The following is a 14,320-nucleotide window of genomic DNA, read 5'->3' on the forward strand; positions in this document are numbered from 1 at the left end:
TCTACCTCTGTAGCCATCAGCAGCACACTGCCCTGCAGCAACTGAGCTTCAGGAAAGGACACCAGAAGAGCCTAATTGGCGTCAGAGGGTTTTATCTGGCTGAGGTCATGCCTTCAGCCAACCCACCCAAATCAGACAGGTGTTGGCAGAAAGGGGAGCAGAGGCAGGGAACAGGACAGCCACCTTTAGCAGCAGCCAGCTTGGACACAGCGAGGAGCTGAACCCCAGGGCTGTAGGGCCAGGCTCGAGCCTGGGTTACCAGCCTCCTTTTTGGGAGATTACCGGAGGAAGGATGCAAAAGAGTCCACATAAACATAAAGCCAAATTCACACCACATTTGCCATTGATCCCATGCAGCTGTACGCGATCAGTACGAATTAGCTGGTAGGAACAAGGCAGTCATCAGCTGTTCTTAACTGTTTAAAGTCACATCAAGCCCAAAGATGCGATGTCTAATGAACCACATGCCTAACTCATTACATATAAACATATGCAAGCCAGTTTCCAAGTAGATTTATGCCTGCAAACACCGTTCTGCTGTCTTTTGGTGTACGTTTTGTTCTTATACGTACCTCCAGGAAAAAGGAGCGCTCCTGGTTCTCGGTCATTAATACCAAGCCCACCACAGCAGACAATTTTTGCTCAGCAAAGAGGCCAGACTACGTACAGCAGGGCTCCTGCCTGGGCTGGCACAACGCAGTGTTTCCCTCACGTATAAACACCCTAAGTGCTTCAGGCTTAAGTGGAGCCCTCGGATCATAAATAGCCCCACACCGCTGCAATTAACGTTACCTTTTACTTAGCGTTTAATGACTTTGCCCTTGAACATCCAGGCTGGCTGACGGCCCCAGAGGCAGGCGGTGCTGGTGGGGTGTCTGGGGCTGCTTTGGGTGAGGATGTGGGGACACAAAGCGGTGTCACCACCACTGCCACCACCGCCACCACCACCACACGCATCCCAGGCTGTGGTGCTGCTCCAGGGAAGGGCGCTCAGCTTCCCGAAAGCCACCGCTGCCGGACGCTGCTCGCACAAAAGAAATCCAGCTTTGTCCCCAGGGGTTGTGGCTGAGGCGGAGAAGCGCAAATAATGGTGTTTTGGGGTTATTTTTGTGTGTGTTTTTTGTCTTTGAGGGGCTGCGTCTCGCACCTGTGAGGGGATGAGGAGGGGGCACCCCCCGGCCGTTACGGCCGTTAGAGCCGGGGGGGCTGCTCGTGGGCGGCCGTTGGGAGCCCTGAGGAGGATGAGGAGGAGGAAGAGGATGAGGATGATGAGGAGGAGGGGGATGAAGGACAAGGGGGTGCCGCTCACCTCACGGGCGATCTGGTTGAGCGCGTCGTCCTCTGCCGTCAGGCGCTCCCGGTTCGGCAGCCGCTTCCTGCCGGCGCCCTGCGTCCCCATGGCGGGGTGGGGAGGATGGGATCCGGAGGGGATCGGGTCCGAGGGGATCGAGGGGGATCCGGCTCCGCGAGGATCGGGTGGGAGCCGCCCCGCGCCCCCCCGGCTCCTGCCTCAGCCGCCTGCCCGCCCTCAGCAGCCCGACACACAGCGCCCCCGCCCCGCGCATGCGCCGCCGGCTCCGGCCGGGAGGGGCTTGCGGAGAGAGGTTTTGGGGTCGGGGTTTTGGGGATTTGGGGTGAGGGGTTTGGGGTTTTGGGGTGAGGGGTCTGGGGGTTTTCACGTGAGGCGTGTGGGGTGTGGTGTGAGGGATTTGAGGTTTTGAGGAGAGGAGTTGGGGTTTGGGGCTTTTGGGGTGAGGGGTTTGGGGTTTGGGGTTTTGTACCGTGGGTTGGTGGATGTGGTTAATTCCGCCAAACTGCCAGCATCGAGCAGCTCGGTGCTTAGCCGAGGTGAAGTAACTGGCGCCAACAAAGAGCCAGTGATCTCCAGGATTCCTGTCACAGCCCTCGTACCACTGTTCATACCCCGAGTACATCCCCTCATACCACTGTTCTGACCCCAAATACATCCCCTCGTGCCACTGTTCTGACCCCAAATATGTCCCCTCATACCGCTGTTCTAACCCCAAATACATCCCCACATAACGCTGTTCTAGCCCCGAATACATCCCCCTGTACCGCTGTCCTGACCCCAAATACGTCCCCTTGTACCACTGTTTTGACCCCAAATACATCCCCTCATACCGCTGTTCTGACCCACCCACCAGGGATGCCACCCACCAGATCAGGCTGGCCAAAGTCCCATCAACTTTGGCCTTGAACACCTCCAGGAACGGGGCACCCACAGCTTCTCTGGGCCACCAGTGCCAGGGCCTCACCGCCCTCTGAGTGAAAAATTTCTTCCTAACATCTAATCTAAATCCCTCTCTCTCTAAATCGAGCCCCCAGATAAATCTTAGAAAGGGGAGGAAAACAGCCAAAGCTCAGGGCAACTCCAAATTACAGATCAGACCTGTTCTAAAATCAGAAATCACCACAGCATCACTACCCACAGGGTTCTGGGTTTGCTGACCAGATCTGTCAGCCCATGCACACCCAAAGCCAAGGCTTATCTGGAAGTTTTCATGTATGATGATGGGGATTTGGGTCATTTCTGCAGAAGACTGATCCTCGAATTCAAAACTGTGTCAAGCAGTTTAATATATCATCCCTTCCCATGAGGGCATTTATCAGGACATAAAGCAACCAGTTGCTGCTTCAGGAAAAAAAAATAGTTCTAGCAGAATCCCTTTCCCCAGATGGGTATAAACGCCCTCCATGCAATCCAGGCTACTGGGCTTCTGGTTCTCCAGAAACTACTTAATTGTCACTTGCTGCTTTTTATACCAGTGACATCAAGGTGACTATTTATAGCCGGTGCCTGTGCCGAATCCATTGTCTTCATTCCTCGGCAGGGCAATGCCTGCAGGGCCCCAAGTGAAACGCGATGGGACAAACTTAGCAAGGAATCACGCAGACCTTTGGTGGACAACTGTCGACATTACTTTCTCGGAAACGCTGTGTCTTGTTTGTTTTCCTTTTTTTTTTCTGTAGACAATTTGGCCTGTGTGTGAGCTCACAGCTCATCTCAAAGTTGTTTGGGGATCCATCGTTCTTCTGATGACTCAGTAGCACGGACCAATGCTGTTTCATGTGCCTGGGACTATTTATCTCTGCAAGAAATAAACGACTTTTTGTCAGCAGAAGCAGCTACGTCAGTCCCCCACTTTGCTTGGGCACTGCAAACAAGGGTGCCACATCCCCAGATTGGGAGTCACGTCTACTCTGACTCCACACAAGCGGAGACAAAAGCACAGGCTCTGCAAGGCTGTGCAGGGGCTTTAATAGTGGTCTGGCTGTGTGGGTAAAGCCTCACTGTGACTGGTTTTCCTAGATATCCCACAGGCTTCCCTCCTTCAGCCACCTTCACACACCAACCTCACCTCGCAGAGGCCTTGCTTAGCCCTATCAGGCTGTGCATAGCTTGTTCCCTGAGCCCTTATCCTTGAATTTGCCCCTGCCCTTTGAGGAATTCTGGCTAAAGGCACAGGGCAGAGCCTTATTTTTAGGCCCGTGTTACCCAGGGATTTCAACCACCTGTGTGGCTGCATCACTGTTATCCACGCGAGGAATTTCCAGTTCAGCCGTGCAGGAAGATTTGCATTCGTGCCTTACTGGCTGGAAGCCTTGCAGAGATTTGGCCTTACAGCCAAGCTGAAGCTTGCGGGGCAGATTTATGTCTGAAAACCTGCCATTGAGAGAGCTTTCTAAAGAAAAAAAAAATAATAGAGTACTTGGAAGAGAAGTTACTGAGTGTCTGCAGTCAGAACTCAAATCACACATGCACTGAAGCCTAAGGAATCCTTTTTGCTCGCATTCCAGACACTTACAGTAATTTCTTCTTTTAATACAGTCAAAATAAGCTGTCTCGTTGTAAAGACACTATACATACAGAATTTGTCCAAATAAATATGAAGTAATGATTCAAATACATTAGTTTTGGCTACACTGTGAAGTGCATTGACTGCCGCTGCAAATTAAATACTGAAACACACATTTCTTATTTTAACAAGCAACATGAAGTCGAGGCTCATTTTGTCTGAGAGCCATAACTGTGATTAATGATACTCAGACAAGCCTGAGTATCCCATGCCAGTTTCAAAGGGCTCTATTTTAAGAGCATAATACGTACCTCGTTCTCCAATATCCTGCGTACAAGGGGGCCATTTCATGCAGAGTACATCCCAAAGACACAATTTTCCCTCTGTGCTGCTCTTAAACCAAACCGCCTTGTAAAACCGCACTCTGGAGGATCAGAACAAGCAATCAGCTGTTAAAGCTGCTGCTGCTTGTGTACTCAGTAGGCCCTTTTTACATAATAAAATTGATGTTTTTATGCACTTCACAGCAAAATATGGTTATGTTTCTATTAGCAGCAAGCCCTGGGATAGGGGAATCCAGTCGCTAGCTAACAGCATTGAAAGAAAACACAGGGACACCTCTCTGCTACACCATAGGACTGTGGCATCTGGCTAGCCAGAAATGAAGTTTGACAGCTTTAATAAGATGTCCATTAGCCCAAGGAGAGTGGAGCACTTAAATACTTTGGAAAACCAACACTTCGGAGGCCGATATTTCATATTGTCAAGATACGTGAGAGGAGCAGAGCCCCACTAACACCATAACATTTTGCAAACATAACAGCAGTGCTATCCAGCAGGGTCTGCGGATATATTAATGGGAAAAAATTACATCGCGGACAACTATGTGCTGGCACTGAGGTACTTCAGAAAAAAAAACACACACTGCTGCATCTAAAGGGCTTCTCCTTTATTCTACCTCCTAAAGGGCCCATGATAATTGTCTCTTCAGCAAATGAACCCTCCTGGGAGAAGCCTTGAGATGTTGGTGTCACATCTGAGCAGCATCAAGACAGGGCTCAGGAGACCGATAGCGTCCATGCAGATGTATCGGGATTAAATTCATTTGTCATCATGTCAAAAGAGTGGCTATTTGCATCAGGGGAGCTCTGTTGTGCCGGGAACCTTGCGTGGCTTCACCTCAGAATTGGACCCTCTTCAAGGCCAAGGAAGAATCATCCTTCCGAAGGAGTTTTTCAAAGCCTTGGGCTTGATTTCATTTAATGTTTTCATTAGCACTCCCACGCAAGTAGTCCAGCGCTAATGAAATACACCCTGTGCATTTCGCGGGGTTATGAAGCAACATCAATAAAGGAGGATAAAGTCATACGAGAATAGGAAGAGGCTAAGACACGAGTGGAATGACATCAGGCAGACTGCAAATCCCATGTCAAGGACTGAACCCGTGATCTCATCAGCCGGAAGTGACAGAAGAGGAGGAAGTTCTGGGGTCACAAACTGATCATGGGTTAGTTGTGTGCCAGCATCACAACACAAACAGCAAAAAAATATATGTTTTATGTTACAGCATTTCAGGTAAGGGTGTCTCAATGCAAATACTTCCACCATTGCACAAAACATCCACAAGACCCTACCTGAAATGGTGCCTCTTCATCTGGTTACCTGTGTGAAGAAGAATTCAGACTTGCATAGCTGTAGGCAGAAAATCTGCATCTCTTTTCTATAAACCCCTTTGGAGAGAAGAGCTGGGATGATTCTGCATAAAGTTTGGAGCCAAGTTAGCACAAAAGCTACAGGCCATACATAATAGCAGTCTGGAAATCACAAGTTTATTGCCAAAAAAGGTCTGGACACGCATCCCAAACTAAGCATTATCATGAGTGTCTGGCTGCAGACACCAGCACTGGGGGCTCCCTGCCCTGCCACAAAGTTTGGGACATCAATATCCATCCTGCTGGCACCGCAGCAGCCCCAGAGAGTTCTCCTGCCCCCCCGATGCTCCTGTTTGGATGGCATAAGACCAACAGTTCAATCATGCAACATCCAAATCCGTGCCAGGCAGGGGACTTTACCTGCAGTTTGCAAACTGAGCTTGCAGAAAACTGCCCGTTTTGTGCTAAAATGGGAACCGACTCGAGGCAGCCTCCTCAGACCTCATCTAATTAGGAGCAGACATAGCACGGCTCAGGGTTTTTCAGTGCAAAGCGAAGTTGAGCCAGCTCCACAGCAGCTGCAGGGAGCTGAACCGCTCCTGGGCTGCTGCACAGCAGCCTCGTAGCCGTGCCTGACTCCCAGCAAAGGCACATCAGGGTCTGCTGTTCAGGAGCTGTGCCGCTAGCTGCTCCCCCAGCCAGCTGCAAAATCTGGCTGCTTCTCTTCCTCTGGTTCCCCTCTTGTCATGTAAAGCTACGTTTTAAGAGAGCCCCAGGCTGTTTTCTTAGAAATAATGCATCAAGCATGAAATAAGTGAGAGCAAGGCATCACGCAGCCTCGTTACACGGGCTGGATCCTTCCTGCTTATTTGATTTCCCTGAGGTTTGTCTGCTCCATGCTGCGTGGCTTTGTCTGCTCCGGTCCCAAATGTTCCAGGGTTAAGCTGAGCCACATTTTCCGAGCAGGCCCTCCAGGTTTTCTTCAAGCCGAGTTGTTTTGGACCGCAGTAATGCACAGCCACAACACAGGGCCTGAAAATGCCAATTGTTTGTAGTGGGTTGAGTGTTTGCACTAATTAGTGATACTGCCCCATAAAACAGTGCGTGGACAGCATTTGGAAAAGCCTACGTGAACACCAGTTTAATTAATTGGAGTGGAAGGAGGAGCTGTTTGCTGTCCCTATGGAAATCCATCCAGATTGATCCAAAGTTAGAGGAAAAACATCCCTTTTCTCCAGTGCCAGAGAACCTAGCCATGCTTTGCTTCTAGAGATCTTCCACACCTGTCAAGGACGAACTATTTCCCATTCACCACTTTTACATCAAAATTTTAAAAATTGCCGTGTCTTTTCTCAGGAAACGGTTCCAACCACTTAATACCAGGAAGAAAAGCTCCTGCATTTGATGTCTCCCATTTCTGCATGCGTGCTGAAGCTGTGCATCACTCCTCCATCTCCTGCCTCGCTCACCCACCCTCCCAAGACAGCAGCAGACAGCCGATATAGTTCCTGGCTGGCCAAAAACAGGCCGTGCTAGTGCTCAGGGATGCAGCCTCCAGCTGTGCTAATCACCAGCAGGGCAGGAAGGCAGGTCATTATCGTTTCCTGAAGTGAAGAAGTCTGCCTAAACTCGGAAGTGAAAGAAGATACCAGCAAGAAAACATTGGATTGAAACAGAGACAAAACACTTCAGATGTCACAGCGCATTCGAGCTGAAGGTGCATCTGATTTTAAGTCATAATACATTTTCCTAGCACCCCTAGCATCCCTATTTTTTCCATTCACAGGGAAAAATTACATTTGGGAGTGATCCATGCACTCAGCACACTTTCCCTGCCCTCTACCCCCATGCACCCTGAGCCATCAGCCAGCTCCTGCACCCCAAGCCCCTCACCAATTACCATCCTCTGCAATTTCCTTGTCGGCCTTTCCACAGCATTAATTATTATGGCACTGAAGCCCTTCTGATCGCTCCCTGTAGGGCTGTGAGGGAATTATTTCCCCTGTTCTCCGTCAGCAAAGAGCCAAAACGGTCGGGCAAGAGCTGTCAAAATTGCTAGTGCTTAATTTTCTTGATGACTGTAGAAACAATTAAAAGAAGATTTTCCCCAAACACACTCAGTTGACACAGAATGCTTTCATTTCAGCAGCATTTAAAAAAAAAAAAGAAGTAACAAAAAGGCACTGAATAACCCAAACTGAACGTAGAGGAAAATGTGTGCTTGCATCTACAAGCCACCAAGTTACATAGACAGCTGAATGGCTTTGCAAGCACCTGGCTGGAAAGAGATCCCAAAGGCAGAAAGAGAACAGCCTTAGCCACAAATTTCTGCTCTTTCTTTTGCCTTTTTTTTTTTTAAAACAACAACAACAAAAAAAAAAAACTCAGCTCATAGCCACTTATTGCAGGGTTTCCAGCTTCACATAGGGCTGGGCACTGTCAGGGGGGAGTTCCCCAGGAACTTGTCAGACACCACCTTCATTGCTCAACCTCGATTTCTGCAGAAGTTTTCATCCTCCCTGACCTTGCAGCAGTGGTGGTGGCTGAGAGGAAAGGCAGACCTTTCTGCGGTGGCCTCTTTCTGGGCGGTCACTAAAGCTCCTGAAACATCCTGAGCGCATCAGCGGCTCCACAAAACTAATTAGAAGTTCCCAAAATAATTTTTAATACATTTTTCAATTAGGAAAGGAGCTGCTCAAGGTAATAGCAGGTAATGGTTTCCCTCCCTGAGGCATCTCCATCCCTTACTGGCTCGCTGGCAGGGGATGAGACGTCTCACCTCCGCGTAGCAGCGGTGGTTGGCACAAAGCGAGGCTGTTGGGGCTCAGACAGATGAAATAATTTCTATTCCCGTGCGTGTACACACCACGCCTGCAACACCCAGCCCGTGAAGCCAAGGAGCAGCTGGAAACCAGCCAAACGCACTGATGTGACCCGAAAAATAAAAGCAAGGAGACTGCGCGGCCACCGGCCCTCTGCGAGGCAGGGGGAGACGGACCCCATCCTAAAACGCCCTGTGAATGTGTCTGTGCTATACATCCAAAAACTGGGTGGGGACTCCGGCAGAAATAAACTCGTGTTCACACCCACATGAGCTTTCCAAGTCTGTGCGAGACAACATTGCTCAAGTATTTCCCCCTCTCCCCGCGCTGGCAAACCGCTTGCAGTCGCGTTCATCACGACTGTCTCGTGAAAACACAGACAAACAAAACACTGCTGGGGGAGATTAACTGGGCTGGGAGATATTTTTTTGGCTGTCAGTGAACTCCTCCATGGCCCTTTGCGTAGAAAGGTGCTGCCTACAGCCATTTTTTAGCCTGTTTTCCTAAGAGAACGAGCCATATGTGATCACTCTGTCCATGTGTGCCTGTCCTGGACTAAAAGCTTAACCCAGCTGGCCAGAAATCACCAAATTTTATCATCAAGGTCAGGGTCCATCCCCTTAATGTGCTATACCCCTGCTGGCAAAAAAGCATCCCCCTGAGCTCAGGGTGGGCAGCAGACAACGCACGTGGCAGGGGGAGCTTAGGGGCTTTCATCATGCAAACCCTGCACCTTGATGGTAACGATGAATCCCCTTTTGTAGAACTTTTCCTTCTTTTTCTGCATCCTCCAGGGGTTCTCTTCTCCCAGTGCCCCAGCTGTGGGTCTGTCCGGCATCCCCCAGCCATCCCTGTGACCATCCGAGTCTCATTTCCAGTGGATTCCCTCCAGGACCTGCCCCTTCAAACAATTTCCAGGCAAAGCCATAGGAAAGCATTTCTTGTGGTTCACAGGCACTGAAAATGTTTATTGTAGTCAGTAGTTATTTTCCCTCCTTGCTCTTTAACACGTTCACCATCACTTATCATCTGGGACCCATTAATATTAAGCGTGTTTAACATTTCCAGGCCAATCTCTGGAGTGTTTTAGCGACATTAATAATTAATAGGGGAAGGCGAGCACTTTAGAGGCCTGAAGCAGTTCACAACAGGCTGGGTTTTGAGGCTCAGCGTAAATATCTGTTCGTCATTGCGACACCACTAACCCTCAAAATATTTCGTAGCCCTGCCATTGCAAGAGGGAGGAGCTCGGTTTTTCTCTCATTAACAAAGGCAGAGCTCTTCTTCCTCTTAGGGCTGACAAAATGACTCGTTAAGGCTCTGTTGCAACAGCAGGAACAAACCTTGTCTGTATTATCGTGAGCAGGCTACCGTCAGTTTTCAGCGGGTGAACTCCAGGGGATCTCATTGCACCAGCTCACGACGTTACTGCAGGCACAGAAGAGAAACAGCAACAGCTTGCAGAAAGGTGGTGATGTCCTCTCAGAGCTGGTGAAGCTCCTAGAAAGCAGGGACAGCAAGACGTAAAGTAGACACGAGTGGTGCATTCATCCTTAAACGTTTCCCAGCACGATTCACAAGTCTATAATTCGATTTTCTGGAATTGGCTCACTTTCACATGGCGCTTTACCCAGGGATCTGGAGGGGTTTAGTAGGCAGCTGTGCATCAGCTTGAGAGCACCGATTCCCTTTCCAGCGTGGCTTCCAGGAGCCTATTTGGCAGCTCGCAGCTTGGGCTTTGTGCAGACAGTGGCTCCTTGTGTCCTCAGCACGAGCCCCGAGCTGCGAGCAGCCCCCGTGGGCTGGCTGTGCCTACCCCAGCACACCACATACCTGTCAGCAAGGGCGGGGGTAAAGCAATAACAGGCCCCTGTCAGCATTATGGACAAGATCTGCTCAGACCCTGGGCTTTCTGCTTCACCAGGATTTTTTTTAAGAGCACCTCTAAAGTGATTTGATAGCAAGAGAGCCCATTTGCAGCTCATAAACGTAATTTGTCCTGACCTCTCACTTTGAACTCGCTGTGCTTACCGTGCTTCGGATGTTTCTTCTCCAAACAAACCAGCCTGTAAAAATAGGAGAGCCTTGGCCTATTCCTGAGGCTTTGCATCCCCTGCCTCCCAAAATGAGCCTGAAGCTCCCCAAACAACCTCGTTATTCCCCGAAATACCCAGGCAGTTTGGAGCCTGCTCAGAGGAGCAGGGTAAGGCAACAACTGTTTCTGCAAAGAGCCAGGACCGCAGATGGACTCTGCTCATTTTTAGCAAGACTGGCTAAACCGAAATAGTTATCCCAAAGGCAAGGCCTGCTAAATATACTCACCCACAAGTGACCAGTTCCTTTGAAGCTGGCAGTGCAGAGGGACAAGACGTCTGTCCCAAGCATCTCTAGCAGCCCCAGCTCTGTGCTTTGCTCTCACTGCTAAGGACATAAAGTTTCCCAGTGCCTTTCCAGTATAAATAATGCGTATTTTTTTTTTTTTTCTGCTTCTCCACATCCCCTGGGAACAGCAGAAAGATAGGAAAAGCCACTCGTGCTTTTAGGTACTTTCTTCAGCCCGCTGTGCAGCAAGAGATGAAGCATACAGCAGTGCCCACGGAGCAATCTGGGTGGCCAAAATAAACCCTGGGAGTTTTGCCCTAGGAGATTTATTCTGACCCATTCTGGTAGCCCTTTGTGCTACTAAAACGTTGCAGCTCCTGCAGGAAAAAGGATGAAAACAGAGCAGCGGGGGAAGGCCTGCAAGTGGTTTTGAGGTGCTCAGGTCATGCCTCGCTGGGTTGGAATATTTGGTGCCTACCAGCCCTGCGGCCAGAGCTCTCCTACCAGGTCTTGCGGTGTAACCACAAGCGTAAAGCTCCAGGAGCAGGTTCAGAGAGGAGACTCGGCAGCAGAGAGCTGTGCTGTCTGAAATCACGGACGAGCTGTGCCCCCTAGTGGGTCTGCAGCTGGAGAAGGTCCCGTGCAGGAGACGGTGCCCACCCCAGGGACACCTCCCCTGGGACCCAGGGGGTGCTTATGAAAGCCCCTGCCTCATCCCAGGCAGATGCGACTGGGATTGGGAACAAAGACAAGAAGAGAAGTGCCCAAACGCTTTTCTACCCCTCTGCTGTGCCAACCGAGGTTCACGCCGGTTTGGGATTTCACAGGGTGGGTAGGAAACTTCTTCAAAGGCTCCCCAGATCCTTTCTATCCTGGCTGATGGGCAGGGAGCCGGGAGGAAAGGCTTTCCTGCCCTCCGGCCAGGAGCTGGGTGCAGGTTAAGCTCTGCTCGGGGGCTGGATGCAGCTGAGTGGTGTCGGTGCTGGGTTTTGTTCCCCCCCAAAAAAGAAAAATCCACTCTCATTTGGCTCACAGACCAAAAAGTTACTTGTGCAGATCCAGAAAGCCTTCAGAGCTGGCTCTGGAAGGCAAGGCGTTACAGAGGGCCAGGTTAGTGCTACAAACACAAAAGCCACCTTCCTTTAGGTTTTTAATGACCTGCAGATCTTCCTGTTCTCTCTCCAGACCGGTTATCCCAATACACCATGCTCTTCCCCCATTAAGATGTAAGAGCTTTAACAAGAGCTCTCTACAAAGCGCCCAGCCCCTGCGGTAACCAGCCATTAGTTTAATTAAAAGGCAGGAAAAGCCCAAGTGCTCAGGTTTTTTTCTTTGCTCGCTTTGTCTGCGCCTCGCCGGCTTGTCTGCGAAGCCCTTTGCGGGAGCAGCGGGTGTGCCGCTTCCCACCCGCTCCCCAAAAACCAAATCCCTTTGGCAGCCCCAGCTCCGAGTTATCACAGCCTGGGACCAAAGAGGAGTCTCACCTGCGTCAGCAGAAATCACAGCGTTAGAAAAAACCCTACAAAGGCTGGATCCCTGGCACCAGCCTGCCTCGTACCCAACCCTCCCCTTCCCCAAATCCCAGCTGCGGGATGCGGGCGGTGATGCTCGCAGCACCTCCGAGCTCAAGCCACCGAAAAAACCCAGCTCCTGCAGCAGGGACAAGGGACAGCGGGGACAGAGGGAGCACAGAGGGCAGGGTTTATGGCCCTGCCTCGCCCAGCCGGCGGGGAGGGTTTAAGGTTCACCCATTTCTGCTCACCTCTTGGCTCTGGCACCGCTCTCCGGCAGCTGCTGGCGCGCCTGACGGAGTTTCGCTTTTAGTTTTCTGCGGAGAGGAGGCAGCCGGGGAGGTTGGAGGAGGCCGTCCCCATCCGTCGAGGCTGATCCTGTCTGCTGAGGCTGTTCCCGTCCGTCGAGGCCGTCCTCATCCATCAAGGCCATCTCCATCCGTCGAGGCTGTCCTCATCTGTCGAGGCCGTCCCCATCCTCCGCCACCCCTGCGCCAGAGGAGAGCCAGCCTGCAGCCAGGTAACCCCTTCCTCTGCCTCCCACCTCCCCCAAAATCCCAAGACTTGTGTCTTCCCACCCATAATCAGCCTCAAATCCCAGCCATAAAGGCAGCCCAGCCTCCAAAATCGCAGTCGGAGGGGGATCTCTGCTTGTTGCTGGCTTTCTTTCCCCAGCAGGGCGATAATGACCCAGGCTCTGCTCCCCACAGCTCAGGGGAGGGCTGATCGTGTTGGGTAATCAGCGCTGCGTGGATCCAGCAGTGTGTACACATCAAAGTGTCTTTGCAGTGCAGGTTTCCCTGTCCCCTGGCAAGCTTCCCCTAAGCACGGTGACTGCCGCAGAGCTCAGCGCCAGCAGGAACGATCTGGGGACGCCGGTGTGCTAGCACCAGCTGGGGAAAAACAAACAAACAAACAAAACACTGTAAAAAAAAAATCCCACGTCCCAAACCTGCAGGGTAGGTGCAGCAGAAACCCAGCAAATGGCTCCAGCATCCTCTGAGAGCTGCTGGCTCAGACATCAATTAGACGCTGTTAATTTCCCAGGAAGTTAAACAGAGGCTTACACGACACTTCTCAGTGTCTCCATCTCCAAATCTTTGCATTCCTTTTATTTTTTTTCCCCAATTATATCTTTTCTTTGGAAATAAAGGGTAATATTTTTTGGAAATATTTACCCCTGAGAGTGAACACAGCAGGACCCCCCCCCCCCCCCCCCTCAGGTTAGCGATAACGCAGATACTGATTTATCGAGCGGCAAATGCCAAGCCCTCGCTGCTGCCTTCCAGCTCAGATAACTGCTCCACCTCCTGTTTCTGGCTCATATCACTAACAATAAAGCCCATAAAACGTGGATTTTATGCAATGCTTAACCCTCAGCTGGAAGCAGGCACGAAGCTGCTAGGGTAAGGTCAGCAGAGCCTGCCCCAAATGTCTGCCTCAGGACACAGCTGCCACAAAATAGGGAGTCTGTTTGAGGTCGAATCAAACTTTTTCCTAATTTTTCCAATACCAGCAAGGTTTCTGGTGTGCTCGGCTGGGGCTTAGCTCACGAAACCAGCAGGAAAGGAGATTTCAGGGTTTCTCTCTGACACCCTCGCCCCAGCACAGGGAAGTCAGGGAGGCTGCCTCGGCAGCGCCGACGAAGAGCAATCCTTCAACAGCAACAAAAACAAACACTTTCCCCTAAATCCTGTTAGTTTCCATCAAAATCAGAACAAAACGACTTGTTTTGCTTTCTTGGCGACCAGGGACATGAACCCCCTGCACCCTCTTACCATGGGAGAAAAGAAATTGTTGGAGACGAGCTGCGGCGACGCTCCCCCTCTGCAATAGGTGTTTGCAAGGAAATTTCCAGCGATTGCAGTAATTGTCGAGGGGGCTTCGTGCAATCTTCTGGGGTTAAATAGAGGTGCATTTTAAGAAATAATTTGAAAAAAGGAGTAACAGGGTTTACAAGACAATCTGCAGAGCTTTTCATGCGGCTGCCTGTAAAGTTTTTTTGAGCATTACCTATGGCAGCAGACATAAAAATACCAGAAGGAGCGCAGCCTTATGCTGCATTTTATTTTTATTTAAATAAAATAATAAGCCAGATAATTACCTGCGTGAACTGTGACCGCGCTCTTTGTCATCAGGCTGTACAGTGCATTTAATGGGCTGAAAGCAGAAAATAATCAAGGGAATAATAATAA

The 14,320-nt window shown here is 50.5% G+C and overlaps 1 protein-coding gene across 5 annotated transcripts in view; it reads right to left on the reverse strand.

Annotated features, from left to right (window-relative positions):
• Positions 1 to 1,405, reverse strand: part of LRRFIP1 (LRR binding FLII interacting protein 1) — a 99,943-nt gene extending 98,538 nt beyond the window's left edge. For all 5 annotated transcript variants that reach the window (XM_032190258.1, XM_032190256.1, XM_032190254.1 and 2 more), the window contains exon 1: positions 1,310 to 1,405. In XM_032190258.1, coding sequence (XP_032046149.1) covers positions 1,310 to 1,399 — 90 coding nt within the window. In that variant the 5' untranslated portion in view covers positions 1,400 to 1,405. The remainder of the gene's footprint in view (positions 1 to 1,309) is intronic.
• Between the last annotated feature and the right edge of the window lie 12,915 nt (positions 1,406 to 14,320).

The sequence above is a fragment of the Aythya fuligula genome, chromosome 6 (assembly GCF_009819795.1).
Source record: "Aythya fuligula isolate bAytFul2 chromosome 6, bAytFul2.pri, whole genome shotgun sequence".
NCBI classification, from domain to species: domain Eukaryota; kingdom Metazoa; phylum Chordata; class Aves; order Anseriformes; family Anatidae; genus Aythya; species Aythya fuligula.